The sequence below is a fragment of the Symphalangus syndactylus genome, chromosome 18, assembly GCF_028878055.3.
Source record: "Symphalangus syndactylus isolate Jambi chromosome 18, NHGRI_mSymSyn1-v2.1_pri, whole genome shotgun sequence".
NCBI classification, from domain to species: domain Eukaryota; kingdom Metazoa; phylum Chordata; class Mammalia; order Primates; family Hylobatidae; genus Symphalangus; species Symphalangus syndactylus.
The window spans coordinates 59,332,899-59,353,608 of record NC_072440.2 but is presented as its reverse complement, the minus strand read 5'-3'; the positions used below and the strand labels follow the sequence as shown (position 1 = coordinate 59,353,608).

The window sequence follows — 20,710 nt, the reverse complement described above, 5'->3', positions numbered from 1 at the left end:
AAGTCATCAACAAAAAGTCCTAATGACCCATATATTTAAATACGTATGATTTCTGTAGCAAACTACTCTGTGACCCTGGGTCACACTGACAGATTTTTAAAACAAATCCTTGTTCTTAGAGTTATTGTGACAACATCACCCTCCAATTATGTAAACATGTCAAAGCATCCACTCAAGTATACAGTTGCGCCATGAGTCAAATCGCATCTCTTCTCTGCATGGTGAAGTATAGTTCATAAACACTACCAAAGACAGCAAATCTACAAGAGTGGTATGCAAGCCACCTGACAACCTAACTGAGAGTTACATCTTAAGAGTAATCAACAATCACTCTGAATTAAAATATTTGGGGCTGCATTTGTATTAAATCCACCTGCAATGACAGAAAGCCCCCACCAGGTGGAGTTTCAAATTCTTGGTTTCTCGTACTCCCAACTATTTCGTGTTTGTCCTGACTCTGAGGACTTGCCTACCGATTCACTCAAATTTAATAATGCAGCTGTTTTCTTTCTTTTTAAAAGCAAGTAATATGAAATAAACTCAACGATTTAACTTGTTTTTTTTAAATTAGCTCACTCAAGAAAAACCAGAGGTCATTAAATACAGAATGAAAAATCACTGATTAAATCAGACTGAGACAAAAATCTCCAGGAGTCAAGGTGCCACAAGTACTAACTTTGAGGATCACTATACCTTCAGAAGGTCTTCCTAATTTTCTTTTTCCAAATCACCACCAACACATTCATTTAAGGGAGAAAAGGTCAAATCATGAACTTTTAAATTGGGTAAGACTATAGACAGTGATTTACCTAACTTCTGGATATTCACAACTGCATAGGTAACCAGATTCTGCATGTGAGGTGTTACCACTAAACACAGGAGCATTAGAGGAACATGCATTCCCAGTAGTCACATGATCTCCCATTCAGAAGGTGCTGCCCTTTGGTCATAAAAATAGTGTTGAGAAAAACGCAGGTTCTAGCCACAGCCTCTTAGTACAGGCCCAGACATGATGGTGGTCTCATGAAAGGGGATCATACCCTGTTTACAAAGCAAGAGAGTCAGGCTCCCAGCTGAGCTGCAGGATAAGAGCTGGGGCTGACTGAAGGGGTAGGATCTGGATCTGGCCATTAACCATTCCCCACCCAACCTGAGCCTCCATAAGCTGTCCTCTGGTCCCCGGAACAAGACAGACTCAGCAATCTAGGAAGGAGATTCTGCCCCAATATCTCCACCCACCCCACCTCCCCAGATCCAACAGGCAACCCAATCCATGGGGTGCAGCCCCACCCCCACTCAATCCCACACCCACTTGCTGGCCTATTCATAGTTACTAAGCTCTCAATCCTAGTGTCACTCCAATCCTTAAGGAGCAAGTTCTAGGCACTAAACATTAACTGCTGGTATGGCAGATGCATCCTAAAGTGAACCCCTCTCCGCCATAAGTCACCCTCATGTAATTCCCTCCCATTAAGTGCAAGCAGAACCGCTAACCTGTTTCTAAGCCAGACTGTGGCAAAGGTAATGGGAGGCCATTCCCTTAATTAATCAAACTAATCAGGTCACATTACCCGGCCACTAAATATGTAGTGATCTGTTATGCAGCAACAGAAACCATACAGTTGGTGACAGTTTATCCCCGATCCACTGCACACATCTCTGTCAGACCTCAACTCTTCCATCCCATTCCTGTCCTGAGGGAAATCACTATCAACAGCATCTTACGCATTCTTCTTGATAGTCCATATGTAACTAAGCAAACTATTTTTCTCCCTTTTAATATAACAAATGGAAGCATATTATACATACTTTTTTGTCTTTCTCCCTCCAGGTTGTCTTGAAAAGGATTCTCCATCAGTACAAATAAAGCTCACTCCCTTTTAATGATTGCACTAAACTCCATCATGAGTGTGCCATAATATTTTTAATCAGTTCCCGATTGATAAAGAAACACTTAGACTTCTGATCTTAGGTTTATACACCTGTCACTTTACAGTGGGTAGAGTCAGTTCCTAGAAGCAGAATTTTGCTGGGTCAATAGGCTATGTACACTTGTAATTCTGCTAGACTAGTACCAGTTCCACCAATTTATATTCCCACAGGCAATGTATGGGAGGGCCTGCTTCCTCATCCCTTGCCAACCCAGGTGTTATCAAAAGGACATCAAATTGATTTTGTATTCCAGTACAAACTCTTGGCTCATAGTGTTTAGTTCCATCATTATTCTCAAGCTCATCAGGTTCATCTGACCGATATTTAGGAAGGGCCTCTCTGTATAAAGGGAACAGGTTGCTAAACAAAGAGAACAAAACACACCAATGAAATGAGCAAAAGCTTCTGAAATTCAGCAGAGAGGAAGACTGATTTCAACTTGAAAGAAATCTCCCTGGAGGAGGCAAGCTCCGACCTATCTAGATCCTGAAGAACATGTCAACTTTGGACAGAACGAAAGGAGTCCCAGAAAGGAGGTGAGAACAACCAGTGTGTTGGAGCAGGAAAGCACAGGGTATGGTCCGTGGCAGAGCAGTGTGAGGAGAGGAAGAGAATTCTCAAGTGGCAGCTCGAAGAGTGACTGCCCCGGCAATGCCTGAGCTAGGGAAGAATCAGTCAGCTGATCTGAGAATTGGGATTCCCACTTTAGGCATTAGCTAAGTGATCATACTAGCTTACCTGGGCTTACTAGGTTAGCCCTGAAACCAAACTTTCTGTAGCTGCAGAACTGTGTGTTCATTGTAAATCTTACAGTCAAGACTAATGACAAGCAAGCACAACTGCGCTGGCAGAGGGAACAGGAAGGAATTCAGCCCCTTATTCTAGTCGCTCCATCCTGATAACCTGAGGGAGGAGGGGGGCAAGAAACTCTTAGGATTATGTGAAGCACAGTCTAAATGCAAGGAGGCCTAGGTAGCTAAGGTTCCCTTCAGCTCGAAAAACTACTCCAATTCAATGTCAGATGGTACATCTGTACCTTCATTTCTATTCTGCTTGCCTATGATTCATTTATTAACAGGAATTCACTGAGTACCTACTATATTTCAGACAGTGTTATAGGATCTGGGGAGACATGGGCTAAGGTTACAAAGACTCTTCCCTCTCAGGTTTAATTTCTACTTGGAAGGGAAAGAGAAAAATGAAGAAATAAACATATAATGTGTCAGAGCAACAAGTTTAAGAGGAAAAAGTGTAATGACTGTTCCACTCATCAAAACCCTACAAATCCTCATGTCAGGAGTCTTCCCTTCAGCCTTTTCAGCTTTGCATTCTTACAGATCGTCTGTTCTCTTCTCTGAAACCCTACAGCACTTTGGACCATGCTATAAGCCTCTGCCACTTGTTAACTACTTCGTTGTACTGGGCTTCTCTTGCTAAGACTGTAAGTCTCTTGTGGGTGCTATACAAATCCTCGACAGCTACCACAGTGCTGCATGCACAGCACTGGTACACACTGCACAGGCATTCAGTACTATTCATTGCTACGACATTACCACTTTAGAATAGCAAATGTGTTGTGCCTTTTCTCTACACTGTAGACTAGAATATTTGAGTGACAAAATTACCTAAAAGGGCAGAATGAAATCAATAAATTAACTTAACAGAAAACCAAGTTGGATCTGGTAAGAAGTAGTGACCGCCAGGTGGTCCAGGTGTTTGGGATAGAAGCTAATCCTAAAACACTAACTAGTCAAGGCCAAAACAATGGGGCAGAAATTAAAGGGATAGAGTGTAGGGGCAGCTGTCAATGCCTGGGAAAGTGGACAGACAAGGATGTGCAGAATAAAAGAGCAGACCCAGCGTCCCTGCACCACTAGATTTCACAGTCACCTCCTCCCTGAAATGAGGGTCTGGTCCTAGCTCTCCTGCCACCACCCATACCAGCCTTCAACATCGCCCACCCCCCACCCCCCTCCCCAACCCTGGAAGCTCAATGCTCCACTCCAGGCTTAAAAACTGTCAAGGGCACCTTTGCCACCAAAAAGTTCCTTTCCCTTTCTTTTTGTAACAGAGAAATATGCATACTGGAATTATTTTTTTTTCACATCAAAAGGTCTGATAATCCTTACGTAACAGTTCTTTAATTATCCCCAACTAAGACAGCACATTAGACAAAAAGCTCCTACGACACAAAGGTTTACAGTTGCACTAGTCACAACAGCCAAGAGGTAGAAAAAACCCAAATGTCCATCAACAGATGAACGCATGAAGCCAGGCGTGGTGGTTCATGCCTGTAATCCCAGCACTTTGGGAGGCCGAAGCAGGAGGATCACGAGGTCAGGAGATCAAGACCATTCTGGCTAACATGGCGAAACCCTGTCTCTACTAAAAACACAAAAAATTAGCTGGGCGTGGTGGCGGGCACCTGTAGTCCCAGCTACTCGGGAGGCTGAGGCAGGAAAATGGTATGAACCCGCAGGCGGAGCTTGCAGTGAGCCGAGATTGTGCCACTGTACTCCAGCCTGGGTGACACAGCGAGACTCCGTCTCAAAAACAAAACAAAACAAAACAAAAAACAGATGAATGCATGAACAAAATGTGGTCTATCCATACACCGGAATATTATTCATCCATAGAAAGGAATGAAGTACTGACACACACGACGAAGATGAATCTTGTAAATAAATGCAAAGTTTAAGAAAGAAGCCAGCCACAGGAGGCTGTGCACTGCATGATTCTATTTATATGAAATATCCAGCATCGGCAAATCCCAAGAGACAGAAAACAGGTTAGCAGTTGCCAAAGGTTAGGGGGAAGGAGAATCAGGGAATGAATGTTCATGAGTACAGGGTGATGAAAACGTTTTGCAGCTAGACAGTGGTGATGGCTGCAGGACCCTGTTAATGTACCAAATGCCACTGAATTGTACATTTAAAAATGGCTAAAAGGGTAAAATTTAGGTTATGTGTATTTTATCCCAATAAAAAACGGTTCCTGCAAATTCAATAAACTTTAAAATATATCTTACTAATCTCTAAAACGTAATGGGAAATAGGAGCTATGAACATCAAAAAACCACACAGACGCAGGTTGTGATTAGTCCCCAAACAATGCCTGGTGTGAACACAGACTCTCAGAACTCTTGAACAACTGGAGCTAATAATAATGACAATTACAGCTAGCATTTACTGAACTACGCACTGGCTGTATAAGATCTGGCTCTGTGTTACCACCCAAATCTCATCTCAAATTGTAATTACCACATGTCAAGGGAGGGACCTGTAATCCCCATGTGTCAAGGAAGGCGGGTGATTGGATCATGGGGGCAGTTTCCCCCATGCTGTTCTGGTGACGCTGAGTGAGTTCTCACAAGATCTGTTTAGGAGTTCCTCCTTCCTCCTCCTCTCTCTCCTGCCGCCATGTAAAACGTGCCTGATTCCCCTTCCACCATGCCTGTAAGTTTCCCAAGGCCTCCCCAGCCATGCAGAACTGTGAGTGAATTAAACCTCTTTCCATTATAAATTACCCAGTCGTGGGTAGTATCTTTACAGCAGTGTGAAAACAGACTAATATACTCTAAGTGCTCATATTTAATCCTATAATTACTCTCATTTTACACAAGATAATACAGGCAAAGAGAGGCCAAGCAACCTGTCCAAGATTAAATAGCCAGTAGGTGGCGGAGCCTCAGAATGGAAATCTGAAGCCCACCTAGTTTCAGAATGTATGTTTTCAGTCAAAGCTCCATGCCTAACAACACAGATCCTCCTCACTTGGGCTCAATCCAGTCTTTTTCACTAGCCATCCACCCCAAACATCACCATTTTCACATAGAGAACTACCTACTCAGCCTTTGCACGGGTGCCTTCCACCTGGAGCACCTATCTCAAGTGCTGCTGTCATGCATCCAGTGCCTCCTCTCCTCTCTGAAGTCTGTGCTGAGGTGGAGGGGATGGGAACCAGGGCCTCCAGGGTTCTTGTGCAATCAATCTGCCCTTACACTGCTCTTTCCACCAGCATTCATGCCTGTAAACACTGCCCATTTTCGCCTAAGGACAGGAACAAAGAATTTTTATGCCTCCAGCAAAACCAAAGGTATCTTGTACTCTGCTGTTGAACAACGTAGACTGCAAACCTATGGACCATAAGTCTGAGTCAGTTGAGCCATTTTCTTTGGCCATTATAGCATTTTCAAACACCAACAACATAATGGGAATGCCTTCCCCAGGGCACCCGATCCTGGTGTGGCAAACTGCTGCTTGGTATTTTAGTGATGGGCAGCTCCAGGCTTGTAAGCTGTCCTGACCTAGTCATTAACTGACTCACTCATTGCTCCCAATTACTTCTCTTCCCATCATTCTTTCACATATAGTAAATCTTAGCTGTAAACAATACCAAGAGAAATAAAAGGGCATAACAGATATATCATTTCATTTCTACAGACTGAAAAACTCCCTATATAATGTCAAAGGTGGAAATATCCCTAAAATTGAAACAACTTCAAATCACAGCAAAGCTAAAATTTAAGAACTTCTAGAACAAAAGTCCCTTATCAGTGCTCACACTTCTAAGCAGGAAGGGGGCCCTAGCAGAGTTGGCCCAGCCTGGCACTGGGTCACTGCTGGCAGTCTCAACCCCAGCGACATCTGAGAAAAGGTCAGGGACCTTTGTTTAGGCAAGTTTACCTTTAAATTTCAACACCAAAACCAGACATTTAGTGTTTGACTTATTTCTGTTTCGCTTATAACACTGCTCAAGTTCAGGGAATAAGCACCAAAAATAGAAATGGAAGGGGATGCCCACTGAACACACTGTGCTTGACCACGACAAAACAAAGGGTACCACTCTTATTCCAAAGCTTTAGCTCTCTAGATTAGAGAAAGAGTACCAGTGCTTGTATTTACACGTGCTGTGTAAAACCAAAGCAGCACTTAGCACACTACAAAGTAAGAACCATATTAATATTCACAAACTTTGGCAAGATAAGACAGGGGTCTGTTTTTTTCCTTTTTTTTTTTTTTTGAGACGGAGTCTTGCTCTGTCACCCATGCTGGAGTGCAGTGGCGCGATCTCGGCTTACTGCAAGCTCTGCCTCCCGGGCTCATGCCATTCTCCTACCTCAGCCTCCCGAGTAGCTGGCACTACAGGCGCCCACCACCATGCTGGCTAATTTTTTGTATTTTTAGTAGAGAAGGGGTTTCACCGTGTTAGCCAGGATGGTCTTGATCTCCTGACCTCGTGATCCTCCTGCCTTGGCCTCCCAAAGTGCTGGGATTACAGGCGTGAGCCACTGTGTCAGGCCTTTTTTTTTTCTTGAGATAGGATCTCACTCTGTCACCCTGGCTGGGGTGCAGTGGTACGATCACGGCTCACTGCAAACTCAAATTTCTGGACTCAAGCAATCCTCCTGTCTAAGCCTCCTCATGTAGCTGGAATTACAGGCACATGCCACCACGCCCAGCTAATTGTTTTTTTCTTTTTTAGAGACAGGATCTCACTATGTTGTCCAGGCTGGTCTCAAGCTCCTGTGCTCAAGCAATCCTCCCTCCTTGGCCTTCCAAAGTGTTGGGATTACAAGTGGAAGCCACTGCGTCCAGCCTAAGATTATTCTATTACGCTTACATATATCATCTTTATCTTGAGTCTTAATCTGGCATGAGGAATAAGTGTCTTGTGAAAAAGAAATTTTATTAAGTCAAAAGCCAGGAGTAGAAATATTTACATCTTAATAGGATTCAAAATAGAAAGCTAAACAACTATTAAATTAAAATACTCTATACCTACTTCTGGAATCTAAAAGAACATTTTTAAAAAGATACTCTACACCAACCATTTTCCACAAATAACAACTGTAGCTGAGTTACTAAATACTTGTATGCAAATTAAATTTTTGCTTTCTTAATCACATTTGAAAAAGTAAGAGAGACCTAGCTCAAGGGAGAATTATTTTGTAAACAATGTGTTTTGTTTTGTTTTTCAATGAAAACAACCTACATTTCCCAGGTATACTGGGACTTCTTAAAGGGATCACTTGTACAAAGCCAAAATCTACACAGAAAACAAATCACCTTCTCTCTTACTCTGGTCTCTTTGCTGCACAGACGTACTAGACTACACTCCAAGCTCATTTCGGCATAGAAATGTAGGCCGTACAAGAAAGAAAGGAAATAATTTTTTTAACTTAATCCCAAATGTGATAGTAGAAAATAATTTTTAACTGTAAAAGGGAACAAGTTAAATGTCATTGAGTAATACTTACTGCTGGTTCAACTTGACTTCTATCTGCAATATCTATATGGACAATTTCAACAGTTTTCCATGTGTTTGGATCTAAACCATGTACCTACCAATGACAAAGAGAAAAGAAACAAAACAAACTGTAGATTATTCTATTATGCTTACACATATAATCTTTATCTTGAGTCTCTCAGGATACATTATAGGGAATTAAAAGACCCAAATTATTATTTCATTATATCAGCTGTTTGACATTTTGCAGGATCTAAAAGTCTTTTATTACCACTTATAACCCCAAATAATAAGGAAGGAGAGAATGAGGATGCTGCCAAATGAGTAGAAACCTGTCAATATTACCTTCTGACAGTCCTCACAGATGATTTATGTAACTAAATATACAAGACCTACGTTTAACCCAAATGATACACAACAAAGTACCTGTAACCTTTGTAACCAACAAAGTCCTATACAAACATAAGGTGACATTACAAGTAGAATTCAAATGATGCACTGTATGGTCTAAAATTTCTCCAAAATTTGATTATCCTAAAGCTATTCAGTTTCAGTATGATGCCAACTCCTCTCTACTGCATGTTGATCAATCATTTATTTCTGAAATGCCATCTATGAACTAATTAGGAATTGTTTGAAAACTGACAAAGATATGCCCATTTAAAAGCTGAAAATATCAGATTAAGTCATACAGATTAATGCACACCAAAAATCTCATCTAGATTATAAATTATAGAGGATTACTACGAAAAACAACATAAAGGCCGGGTGTAGTGGCTCACACCTGTAATCCCAGCACTTTGGGAGGCTGAGGCAGGCAGATTACCTGAGGTCAGAAGTTCAAGACCAGCCTGGCCGACATGGTGAAACTCCATCTCTACTGAAAATATAAAAGTTAGCCAGGCAGGGTGGTGCATGCCTGCAGTCCCAGCTACTTGGGAGGCTGAGGCAGCAGAATCGCTTGAACCCAGGAGGCAGACATTGCACTGAGCAGACAGCGCATGATTGCACCCCAGCCTGGGCAACAAAGTGAGACTGTCTCAAAAAAAAAAAAAAAAAAAAAAAAAGAAAAACAACATAAAATGTCAAATGATCACTTGAAAGAAAACTCAAGTCAAATACCACATATTAAAATTCAAAGTTCTATTAATTGGCATCAATAACATAAGAGCACAGTAATAGAACAGTAAAAACAGAATTTGCCACAATCATTAACCTACTCTCCTGGAATGAATGTGCACCAGAAAACAGAAACTGCTGAGTCCCACCCCTAGAGATTCTGGTTCGGTAGTTCTTGGGTGAGGTCAGAGTATTTGCATTTCAAACAAGTCCTCGGATACTGTGCTGCTGCTGGCCCAACCAAAGACCATACTTTTGAGAACCCCTAGACAAAGGGTATCAACCTATACAACAGGCCTTTTCCCAAGTTACATGACAAATCTTACCAAAAGTTAATGATTACATTTTTTTAAGTCCTAACTCAAAGATGTTCTTGAATCTTAAAGAGATAAATGTGCACCAACTTATATAAGTCAACAGCTTTTCAACATTTTTGTAAGTTATTCAAGTACTTTATCCCTCCTGCCTTTTGGCCATTTCTCTGACATGAGCCCATACCCTAGCAAAGCAGACAGGAGGTAAAAATTAAAGCAATCAATCCTGCTATGCAGAGCAGCTCTGACAAACACTCAGAGATAAAAGCAATCTAATTAGCAAAACTAATGGCTAAAATTGGGCTGGGGATTATCTGTGAATTTTGTTTACTCATGCTCTCCTCGTCTAGGATAAAGAGAGTTGCTGATCAAAACAGCAACTCTACCAAAGTGTCAAGGCAAGAGGACTGATAGGGAAAGCCAATTTGCTTTCTGGCTGCTTGCCCGCCTCATCTCAATTTGACACAGCTTGTTGCTGTCAGATACTAGCCTAACACAGGTGACATTACTTTGATGATGACAAAGTGAACTACATATAGTATTCTCGTTTCCAGGGGGCTTCTGTACTAAAAGTGCAGAGTTGAAACTTACATTTTCTAATGTTCCCAAGTCTGGTTTGTGCCATGTTTCGATTTTAATGAAGAAATCATCTTTCATATATTCATTCTGCAGAAAACACAACAGGAAAATGACAGTGATCTTCTACCTGTTTCTTGGTGCCCACGTCTGAAGGAGCTTTTCTCAGTATAGGCATCCATGCTTTGACTCTACAAGGAGACTGATCCTCAAGTGACAAAGAATCATTAGCTACCGATTTTTATAGACTTGTCAGGCAAACCAAATGCTGCATGCTTTTAAATAATTTAAGCAATTCTACTTGCCACGCGGCATACTGGGCTAATAAAGAAGCTGTGAGGTCTGATAAACAAATATGGCATTTGAAGGGAGTAACAAAAGCAAAATAAAATCAACAGGGAGATTTTGAAACAAGGGTGGAAAAGGCCCATGAACACTGGGAACATGTGGTAGAGGGTGGGGGCTGGTTGGCGGGACACAGGAAGGAACCATGCAGTGAGGGGCAGTTAGCAAAGAATGGTTGAAAATAATTACTGCGTAAAACAAAGTTTAAAGATAAAGAAAGTATGAGACACAAAAGTAGTTTTACTCACCGTTACAACTGAGGCATAATGGAGAGGTAGGTAATGGAAGGAGAAAAATTTCAGAATATTAATTGGAGTCAAAACAATCTGTCCCAATACTTAATGTCACAAAGACTAAACTATCTGAAAACACAGAACATTTATTTAGTAACTTATGTCTGCAAAACAGTTTCTACACAAGTGACACTACACAGTACATTAGATTATGGAGTACAAATAAAATATGAAGATAATCTAATTTTAAAAATAATGCTAAAAAGAATAATAATGTCACAACAGCAAAACATTATTTATAAGGTCAATTTAGTAAATGATAGGATGCTGTTTCAGAAGTCTGTCCTATTCCTCTACTATGTAGCAATTTAAGTAAAACACTGTTGAAATGCACCAAAACACCCTTCTGAGTGTGAACGACCTTTCTTTTGGCTTACCCCTGGAGCCAGCATAGTCAGCTAGGACCCCAAAGTGGCTGCCATGTGAGAATGAACTTATGCCTGTCACAAAGTTCTGGGGACAGGAACCCAGTGCAGGCCAGGCGCGGTGGCTCACGCCTGTAATCCCAGCACTTTGGGAGGCTGAGGCGGGCAGATCACGAGGTCAGGAGATCGAGACCATCCTGGCTAACACAGTGAAACCCCATCTCTACTAAAAATACAAAAAATTAGCCGGGCGAGGTGGTGGGCGCCTGTAGCCCCAGCTACTCGGGAGGCTGAGGCAAGAGAATGGCGTGAACCCCGGGGGGCAGAGCCTGCAGTAAGCCGAGATCGCGCCACTGCACTCCAGCCTGGGAGACAGCGAGACTCTGTCTCAAAAAAAAAAAAAAAAAAAAAGGAACCCAGTGCAGCCCTTCCTCTGCCTCATTCTAGCAGTGACTATCCAAGAACCCAAGGAAGACCCTGCTCAGTGTAACCCTTCTCAAAGACATTGGTACTGGGAATCTCTCTCATTCTCAGGGTGGAGGGGTGCAATGGCTGCTGGGGGCCAGGCTTACTTGTTCTACAGTAGGGGTACGCATTCCAGGCTTTCTCATGAAACACCAAGGAGCCCTCAGGAGCAATCATCCTCACGAATGCAGGAACTTTGCTGGGAGAAGAGAGATACTGGATATTATTTAACAGCACCATCAATTCTTGGTATCTATCAAATTGCTTGAAAGAGTATGGCAATCAAAGGTGACCACGTTCTAAGTTTGATGAACTAGTTTATTTCGATCCTAAAGTAATCCAGTAGAAATGAACACATAATTTTTTACACTTTAAATAAAAATGATTAAGAATATTTAGCTGGGTATGGTGGCTCATGCCTTAATCCTAGCATTTTGAGAGGCTGAGGCAGGAGGATGGCTTGAGCCCAGGAGTTTGAGACTAGCCTGGGCAACAGGGTGAAACCCTGTCTCTACAAAAAACACAAAATTAGCCAGGCATGGTGGCACGTGCCTATAGCCCCAACTATTCAGGAGGCTGAAGTGGATCACTTGAACCTGGGAGATAGAGGTTGCAGCAAGCTGAGATCACACCACTGCACTCTAGCCTGGGCAACAAAGCAAGACCTTGTCTCAGAAGGAAAAAAAAAAAGTTAACTGTATAAAAGGTTTTGTGTTTATGTGTGTATTTTTTTTTAAATAGAAGCAATTATTTCTTAAGAACTTCTGATCTACTACCCCAATGTGAAACCTAAGAGTTAATGGCTATTCATCCTGCACATTAATACAACGTAGTTCTTAGAGTTAGATGACATTATACTGTTTCTTAATGCAAAAAGCCCCAGAATAAGGAGATATCTCTGAATAAAAGTCTGAATACATTTTACAGAACAGACCTGAAGAAAAATGACAATGTAAACAGACCTGAGGAAAAATGACAATGTAAACGACTCATGTAGAAAATGAGAAATTAAAGCATATCCAAGTATAAAATTTTGTAGGTATGGGAGATGAATGTCACTTGCTGCCTCAAGTATGTTCAGAGGAAGAGAAAGGTTCAATACATGATTAATATATGAGAAGCTTGTGCAAGCATATGATAATCAGAAACAATCCCAACATATAAAGGGGCAAAAGTCATCCACAGGCCCATTACAAATAGAAAATGTTACTCATTAACAAACAAATAGGAAAATCAGTCTTAACAGTATTCAAACAAATGCAAATGAAGTGACTGATTTAGTGACTGGAGCCTACTGTAAAAAGTAGTTTTGCTAGCACAGACTTTTCACACAGATGGAATTCAAATCCCAAAATCACCATTTAGAAGCTGTGTGACCTCAGGCCTGCTACTTGGCTTCTCTGAAATTCCTCATATGTTGAATGGAATTCCTATTACCTGCTCTGCAGGGTTATTGATAGAATTAAATCAAATACTGGAATGTGTTCAGCACACTGCACAATACAATGAGCTCAAAAAATGGTAGTTACTGCTTTTTAATTATAAGCTGACACAGAGCTGGGTACTTTCATATGCCTTTCTTCATTTAAATCTTCCTTAATGTCTTCACATCCTTAAAAATGAAAGAGGCTAATTCTTTGTTCACTTATTTTTTTTTTTGAGATGGAGTCTTGCTCTGTCGCCCAGGCTGGAGTACAGTGGCAGGATCTTGGCTCACTGCAAGCTCCACGGACTCCTGGGTTCACACCACTCTCCTGCCTCAGGCTCCCGAATAGCTGGGACTACAGGCACCCGCTACCACCCCCCACTAATTTTTTTGTATTTTTAGTAGAGACGGGGTTTCGCCGTGTTAGCCAGGATGGTCTTGATCTCCTGACCTCGTGATCCGCCCACCTTGGCCTCCCAAAGTGCTGGGATTACAGGCGTAAGCCACCACGCCCGGCCTGATCACTTATTTCTTTTCAAATGGTGGAACGATTCATTCAAACTTCAGAAACACCAAGCCAGGATAACTGAAAATAACATCATTTTAAAAGTCAAAGAGTATCTAGTTGTCCAAAAAATTTATCCCATTGCTAAAGAACTAGAACCAAAATCCCTTTAAGTGTGGGTGAGGTCTAATCAGGGTACAACGGAACACATGAGCATAATTTTTTAAGCCAAGCTACAAGACTACCTATTCATCTGAGAGTATGACAAACGGATCTATCCATGGTTCAGTTGGTCAACTTAGAAAAAGCAGGAGAGGCCAGGCGTCGTGGCTCACACCTGTAATCCCAGCACTTTGGGAAGCACAGGTGGGTGGATCACCTGAGGTCAGAAGTTCGAGACCAGCCTGGCCAACATGGTGAAACCCGTCTCTACTAAAAATACAAAAAATTGGCCAGGCATGGTGGTGGGTGCCTGCAATCCCAGCTACTCGGGACACTGAGGCTGAATTGCTTGAACCTGGGAAGTGGAGGGTGCAGTGAGCTGAGATCATGCCATTTCACTCCAGCCTGGGTGACACAGCAAGACTCTGTCTTAAAAAAAAAAAAAAAAAGAAACAAAGAAAAAATGAAAAGGCAGGAGAAACAATTCTGTATTAACTCAGACACATATTTTAACTATCCATTTATTCCTATAGTGCCTGATGTGTGAAGAACCTTAATATTCATAAAATGTTCTAAAATTTGCTGACTCAAATAGAAGGAAATTGGCATTTATCATTAAAGGCCAACATGAGCCAAATCTACATGAAAATTTTAATATTTCTTTATCTCGCTCCTAAATGCCTACTATCTTATTTCTAAGATACTTTTCCCACCATGTGAATTCCAACAATTCATTTTATGTTTTGACTGAGTTAATAAAGTCCAAACCTATAAGCTAGATTTATTTCAAATTTACTCCTTTTTTTATGTTTAACGTGAGAACATTATCAAATACATCTCTCCTCAATGAATCTAAGTAACTGACTAAACTTGAGGAAAATGTATATACGGAGCAAATAAAACTAAATTTCAATTCTACTTCAAAGGTTAGAAATTTTCATTAATGGCAACCTCAATATATTCCTAACATGGTAGTTCAAGTGTGCCAACTATATATAATTGAGGGTATATACATCATTTTGCCACCACAGTTATCACTTAGTAAGGCACTTTGGTAAAATGCAGCAGATTCCTGATTTGGAAGCTTAGAGAGCCTCAGAAAAGAACAATTATTAACTGAATGAACAATAGTAAGGCCCTTTAGTAAAATGTAGCAGATTCCTGTTTTGGAAGCTTAGAGAGCCTCAGAAAAGGAACAATTATTAACTGAATTAACAAAATGGGACGTAGGCCTTCAAAAACAAACATGCAAAAAGGACAATCCTTCTCTTGTCCTCCCAAACTATTCACAAAAATGGTGCTCCCTCATGATAAACCAATACTTGGAACAGCGCTTACTTACCTCAAGGTAAACATGGCTAGATTTCAGGTGCTTAAGACTGAAGAGTTGAGTTACCCATAGCACAATGCCCAGGACCATGAAGACTCTTTAGGAATACATACCCCTTCTCCCATTCTGAATAGTACTTTAAGACTATTTAACTTCAGGGTAAAATATGACCATAAGGTACACTGAATGCCTGATCTAGGCGCATTCCTTTTTTAATCCTATTCCTGAGATACATAATACCATGGCAAATCATTTCTAACTGCACTTTTCCCTGGAAATTATTATGTCTATCTGTAAACCACGCAAGCAAGACAACTTTTCCCACCCTTCTCCTTCCCACTGCAGATGAACATCAAAACACAGAAAAATATAGGGAAGAATTTGAAGACCAGATTAATTTACCATAAATAAACCAATTAATCTTTCATTTTATGATCAACTGAAATATCCCTTAAATACACTGTGACGCCTTCTCTTCACTAGTCAGGAAAAGCTCAGTTGAGAAGGCAAAAAAAGAAAACAAAGGGCCAGGTGCAGTGGCTCACGCTTGTAATCCAAGCACTTTGGGAGGTCAAGGTGGGAGGATCACCTGAGGTTGGGGGTTCGAGACCAGCCTGGCCAACATGATGAAACCCTGGCTAACATGATAAAAACACAAAAATTAGCTCAGCATGGTGGCGGGTGCCTACAATCCCGGCCATTTGGGAGGCTGAGGCAGGAGAGTCACTTGACTCAGGGAGGTGGATGCTGCAGTGAGCCAAGATCACACCACTGTACTTCAGCTTGGGGACACAGTGAGACTGTGTCTCAAAAATAATAATAATATATATATACATACATATATAAATAAAATACTGGGTACCTCATTCATTCATCCACTCAAATATTTACTGTGTCCACTGTGCCAGGCCAGGGGCTGTGTAAATTATGGTGAGTACACAGGACAACTCCTATTCAGAACTTATTTCGAGGGATGGAGGCAGAAAACAGATTAGTAAACAACAAAACACAAAGAGAATTACTTAACAAGCAGTGCAGTGAAATTAAAGAACAGGATACTGGGCAATTAGTAAGTGGAGCAAGGGTATTCGGGAAGGCCTCTCTGAGGAAATAATATTACAGCAGTGATCCAAGGGTACGGAGGCAGGGAACAGAACAGCAAGTAGAGGGAACAGCATGACTACAGGTCCTAAGACAGCAAAAGACTTAACCTGCTTGAGCCACTCTTAGGCCTCCAGCATGGCTAGACTGCAGTGACCAAACATGCAGAGAGGGCAGAAAGACCACATGGGCCCCACCTTATAGGTCACAGAGTTTAGATTTTATTCTTTGTATGATGGGAAGCCACTGAAAGCTTTAAAAAGGGGAATGGCACAACCTGATTTCAGCTGTATGATCATTCTAGCTTTGTGTGAAAAATTAATTGGAGTGGGCAAGAATGGATGGATGGTTGTAAAAATTAACTCAAAATGGATAAAGACCTAAATAAAAACTAAAACTATAAAATTCTTATAAGAAAATACAGATGTAAATCTTTATGATCTTGGATTGGGCAATGATTTCTTTGATGACACCAAAAGCATAAACTACAAAAAGAAAAAATAAATTGGACTTCATCGAAATCATAAACTTTTTTTTTCTTTGGTTTTTTAAGAGACAGGGTCTTGCTCTGTCACTAGGCTGGAGAACAGTGGTGTAATCATAAATCACTGCCACCTCCAACTTCTGGGCTCAAGTGATTCTCCCACCTCGTCTCCTGAGTAGCTACGACAAACGGTACGCTGTACTGTGACCGGGCTAATTTTTAAATTTTTTTGTAGAGATGGGGTCGCAATATGTTTTGCTATATTGCCCGGCTGGTCTTGAAATCCTGGCCTCAAGCAATCCTCCCACCTCAGCCTCTTAGGTAGCTGGGACTACAGGCAAACACCAAAATTTAAAACTTTTTAAGCTTCAAAAGACACTATCAAGAAAGGGAAAAGATAACTCACAGAATGGGGGAAAAATCGGCAAATCACCTCTATGATAAGGAACTAGTTTGCAGAATATATAAACAATGCAACTTAACACAGAAAACTCAATTTGAGAATGGGCAGCCAGAGGCCGGGCATGGTAGCTCAGGCCTATAATCCCAGCACTTTAGGAGGCCAAGGCAGGTGGATCATCTGAGGTCTGGAGTTCGAGACCAGCCTGACCAACATGGAAAAACCCTGTCTCTGCCAAAAATACAAAATTAGCCAGGCGTGGTGGCACATGCCTGTAATCCCAGCTACTCGGGAGGCTGAGGTAGGAGAAGCTCTTGAACCCAGGAGGTGGAGGTTGTGGTGAGCTGAGATCACGCCATTGCATTCTAGCCTGGCAAACAAGAGTGAAACTCTGTCTCAAAAAAAAAAAAAAAAAAAAAAAAAAAAAAAAAAAAACAGAAAAAAGAATGGGCAGCCAAGGCCAGTGGCTCACATCTATAATCCCAGTACTTTGGGAAGCTGAGGCAGGATGACAGCTTAAGCACCAGGAGTTGGAGACCAGCCTGGGCAACACAGGGAGACCTCCATCTCTACAAAAAAAAAAAATTAGCAAAGCACAGTGCACACCTATGGTCCCAGTTACTTGAGAGGCTGAGGTGGGGGGATTGCTTGAGCCCAGGAGTTCAAGGCTACAGTGAGCTATCATCAAGCAACTGCAGTCCAGCCTAGATGACATAGTGAGACCCTGTCTCCAAAAAAAAAAAAAAAAAAACTAAAAAGAAAGTGAGGGTATGAGATTTGAACAGATTATTTCTTCAAAGAAGATATACAAATGACCAGAAAGCACTTGAAAAGATGGTAACATCTTTAATCACCAGGAAAATGCAAATCAAAACCAAAACCACAATGAGATACCACTTCACACACACTAGAATGGTTGTAATAAAAAAGATAATGAGGATGTGGAGGAACTGGAACCTTCATACACTGCTGGTAACATTATAAAGTGGTGTAGTTGTTTTGGGAAGCAGATTGACAGTTCCTCAAAAGGTTAAATATAGAGTGATCATATGACCCAGCCAATTTCACTCACAGCAATATATATCTCCAAGAGAACTGAAAACATGTTCACACGCACACAAAAAAGTATGCAGAAATGTTAACAGCAGCATTACTCGTAACGGCCAAAAGTGAAAACCCAAATGTTCAACAACTGATGAATGGATAAACAAAATGTGGCAGGTCTATACAATGGAATATTACTCAGCAAAAGTAATATATTATCAAATATATAATATATTTGATATATTATATCAAATAATTATAAATATAATGATAAATTATAAAAAAAGATAAATATCAAAGTAGTGATACATGCTTTAACACAGACAAGCCTTGAAAACATGCTAAGTGAAAGAAGTCAATCACGAAAGGCCACATATTACATGATTCCATTTACATAAAATATCCACAGTACATCTACAGAGACAGAAAGTAGATCAGTGGTTGCCAGGCACTGGGAGGAGGGGGTAATAGTCAGTGACTGCTAATGAATACGAGATTTCTTTCTGGATTGTTGAAAATGTTCTGAAATTAAGTAACAATGGCAGTTGCCGAACTCTGTGAATATACCAAGAACTACTAAAGTGTGCATTTTAAAAGAATGAATTTTATGGCATATAAATTATATCTCAATTAATTTTAAAGCCAGAAAAAGAATGGATGGCAAAATATCAGCCTGGAGGCAAGTCTAAGAGAGAGAACGGTAACTTTGATTAACAGTAGTGATGGAGATGGAAGAAAGAAAAGAAGATACATAAGGAGGGAAATTACAGAAATGATTTAAAACCCCAGTTTGTGGGAAGGGAATAAAATAACCAGATACAAACTGCCTAACTTCTGGGAGACAGTAGACTCCAAAGTCCTGGAGAATTACAAAAAACAAAGAGAAAAGTATTTTTCACCCAATAAAAGGGGAATAATACATGAAAAATGAGATACACCATCAAGAGGAAAAATATATTTCAGAAAATACTTCTGATATTTTTCTGAAACAGGATCACTCTTGATTTGGAAAACTGAACTGTGAAAAATTTAGGACTAAACTACATACAATGACAAATAACATGTGTCTATGATGGCTAATTCTTGACTCAAGAACAAATTATATTTGGCTGATATTCATTAATTTTTCTTTTTCTTTTTTTGTTTGAGACGGAGTCTCACTCTCGTTGCCCAGGCTGGAGTGCAATCATTATCTTGGCTCACTGTAACCTCCGCCTCCCAGGTTCAAGCGATTCTCCTGCCTCAGCCTCCCAAGTAGCTGGGATTACAGGTGCCTGCCATCACATTCCGCTAAATTTTTTGTAGTTTTAGTAGAGACGGGGTTTCACCATGTTGGCCAGGCTGGTTTCGAACTCCTGACCTCAAATGATCCACCCACCTCGGCCTCCCAAAGTGCTGGGATTCCAGGCAAGCCACCGCACCCAGCCTATTAATTTCTTATATGTGCAAGATGCTCTCTGAATGTGAACAACTATATACAATCAATCCTTTCATTTTCAGGTGATTTAAATTTCTCATTTTAAAACATAATTTAAGTTCCTGGCAAATGACTCCCTTTGCTTACAAAAATGAACTCTTACCTTAGAACCACATGAAATTTTAAAATAACGATTTTTCAAAAAAAACTTCTTCTGTTTCAACCTTTGGGAAACAAGGTGGTTCTGGAGTTGGCAAAGCTTTATAAATTCCCCATCAATCAGGACTGACTGAAGATGGCGAAAGTGTAACACTTATGCAGAATAAGAAAGAATAAAGCTGACTTTCCTCAAGAAGGGTGAGCAAATAAACTAGCAAAAAGGACTGGTCAGTGTGTTCTTACAGTGAAGTCTCAGGAGAGCTACAAGCTTTTCTCTGAAATACCATCTGAAAGTTACAACACATTTCTTTGTCTTGCTCCAAAATTCTCTGCCCAGTAAATTCCTTCCTCTTTCACTACCATCTACTACTGAGCATTAAAGAAACTAACTTTAGTGGAAAATGGGATACAATAAGACAAACATGCACACATGGAAATATGTGACTAGGCATCAAAATGAGAAGAAATTATAAATATGATGGGTTTAGGGAAGAGGGATCAAAGTGAATAAAATCAGCCATGGAATGCCTCTGCATAGGATAGTTCTGAGGTGTACTCAGAAAACCAAGCAGGTTATGAGAGACCCCAGCATAAGGGGCTGAAAAAAACGCTCAGGGTGGGCTGAACAGTTTATGTTAGGAAGACAACAAAGAGACTGGCTTGCTTAGAGCCAAGGGTTTTTGTTCTGGATGGACTTATACAATTGGGAATCCGAAATACCTTGTTAAGTTTAGCTTTATTTTGGAAGAAGACTTTAGATGTTAAAGACTTCAGAGAAAGTAAGAGATGGTGAAACCTGTGGTTTTGGAAGAATTTTTCTGTAAACTCCCAAGGAGTTAACTTCAGGAAATGGAAAATAACTCTTCCACAGGATTCAGACGTAGAGCAAAGTGGTTAGTTGAACAAAGTGGTTAAAAGGGCAGGTTCTGGAGTTGGTCTGTGTTCAAGTCCTATCTCTGCTACCAAATAGCAGTGAGACATGGGGTAAGTTAAACCTTTCTGGACCTCAGTTTCCTCACTATAA

General features: G+C 40.8%; 1 protein-coding gene across 3 annotated transcripts in view; it reads right to left on the bottom strand.

The window, feature by feature from the left end:
- PITPNB (phosphatidylinositol transfer protein beta) overlaps nucleotides 1-20,710 on the bottom strand; it is a 68,236-nt gene that overhangs the window by 34,946 nt on the left and 12,580 nt on the right. For all 3 annotated transcript variants that reach the window (XM_055252086.2, XM_063623413.1, XM_063623412.1), the window contains exons 4-7: nucleotides 11,766-11,857; nucleotides 10,784-10,791; nucleotides 10,206-10,280; nucleotides 8,192-8,275 (exon numbers count right to left, since the gene is read on the bottom strand). In XM_055252086.2, coding sequence (XP_055108061.1) covers nucleotides 8,192-8,275; nucleotides 10,206-10,280; nucleotides 10,784-10,791; nucleotides 11,766-11,857 — 259 coding nt within the window. The remainder of the gene's footprint in view (nucleotides 1-8,191; nucleotides 8,276-10,205; nucleotides 10,281-10,783; nucleotides 10,792-11,765; nucleotides 11,858-20,710) is intronic.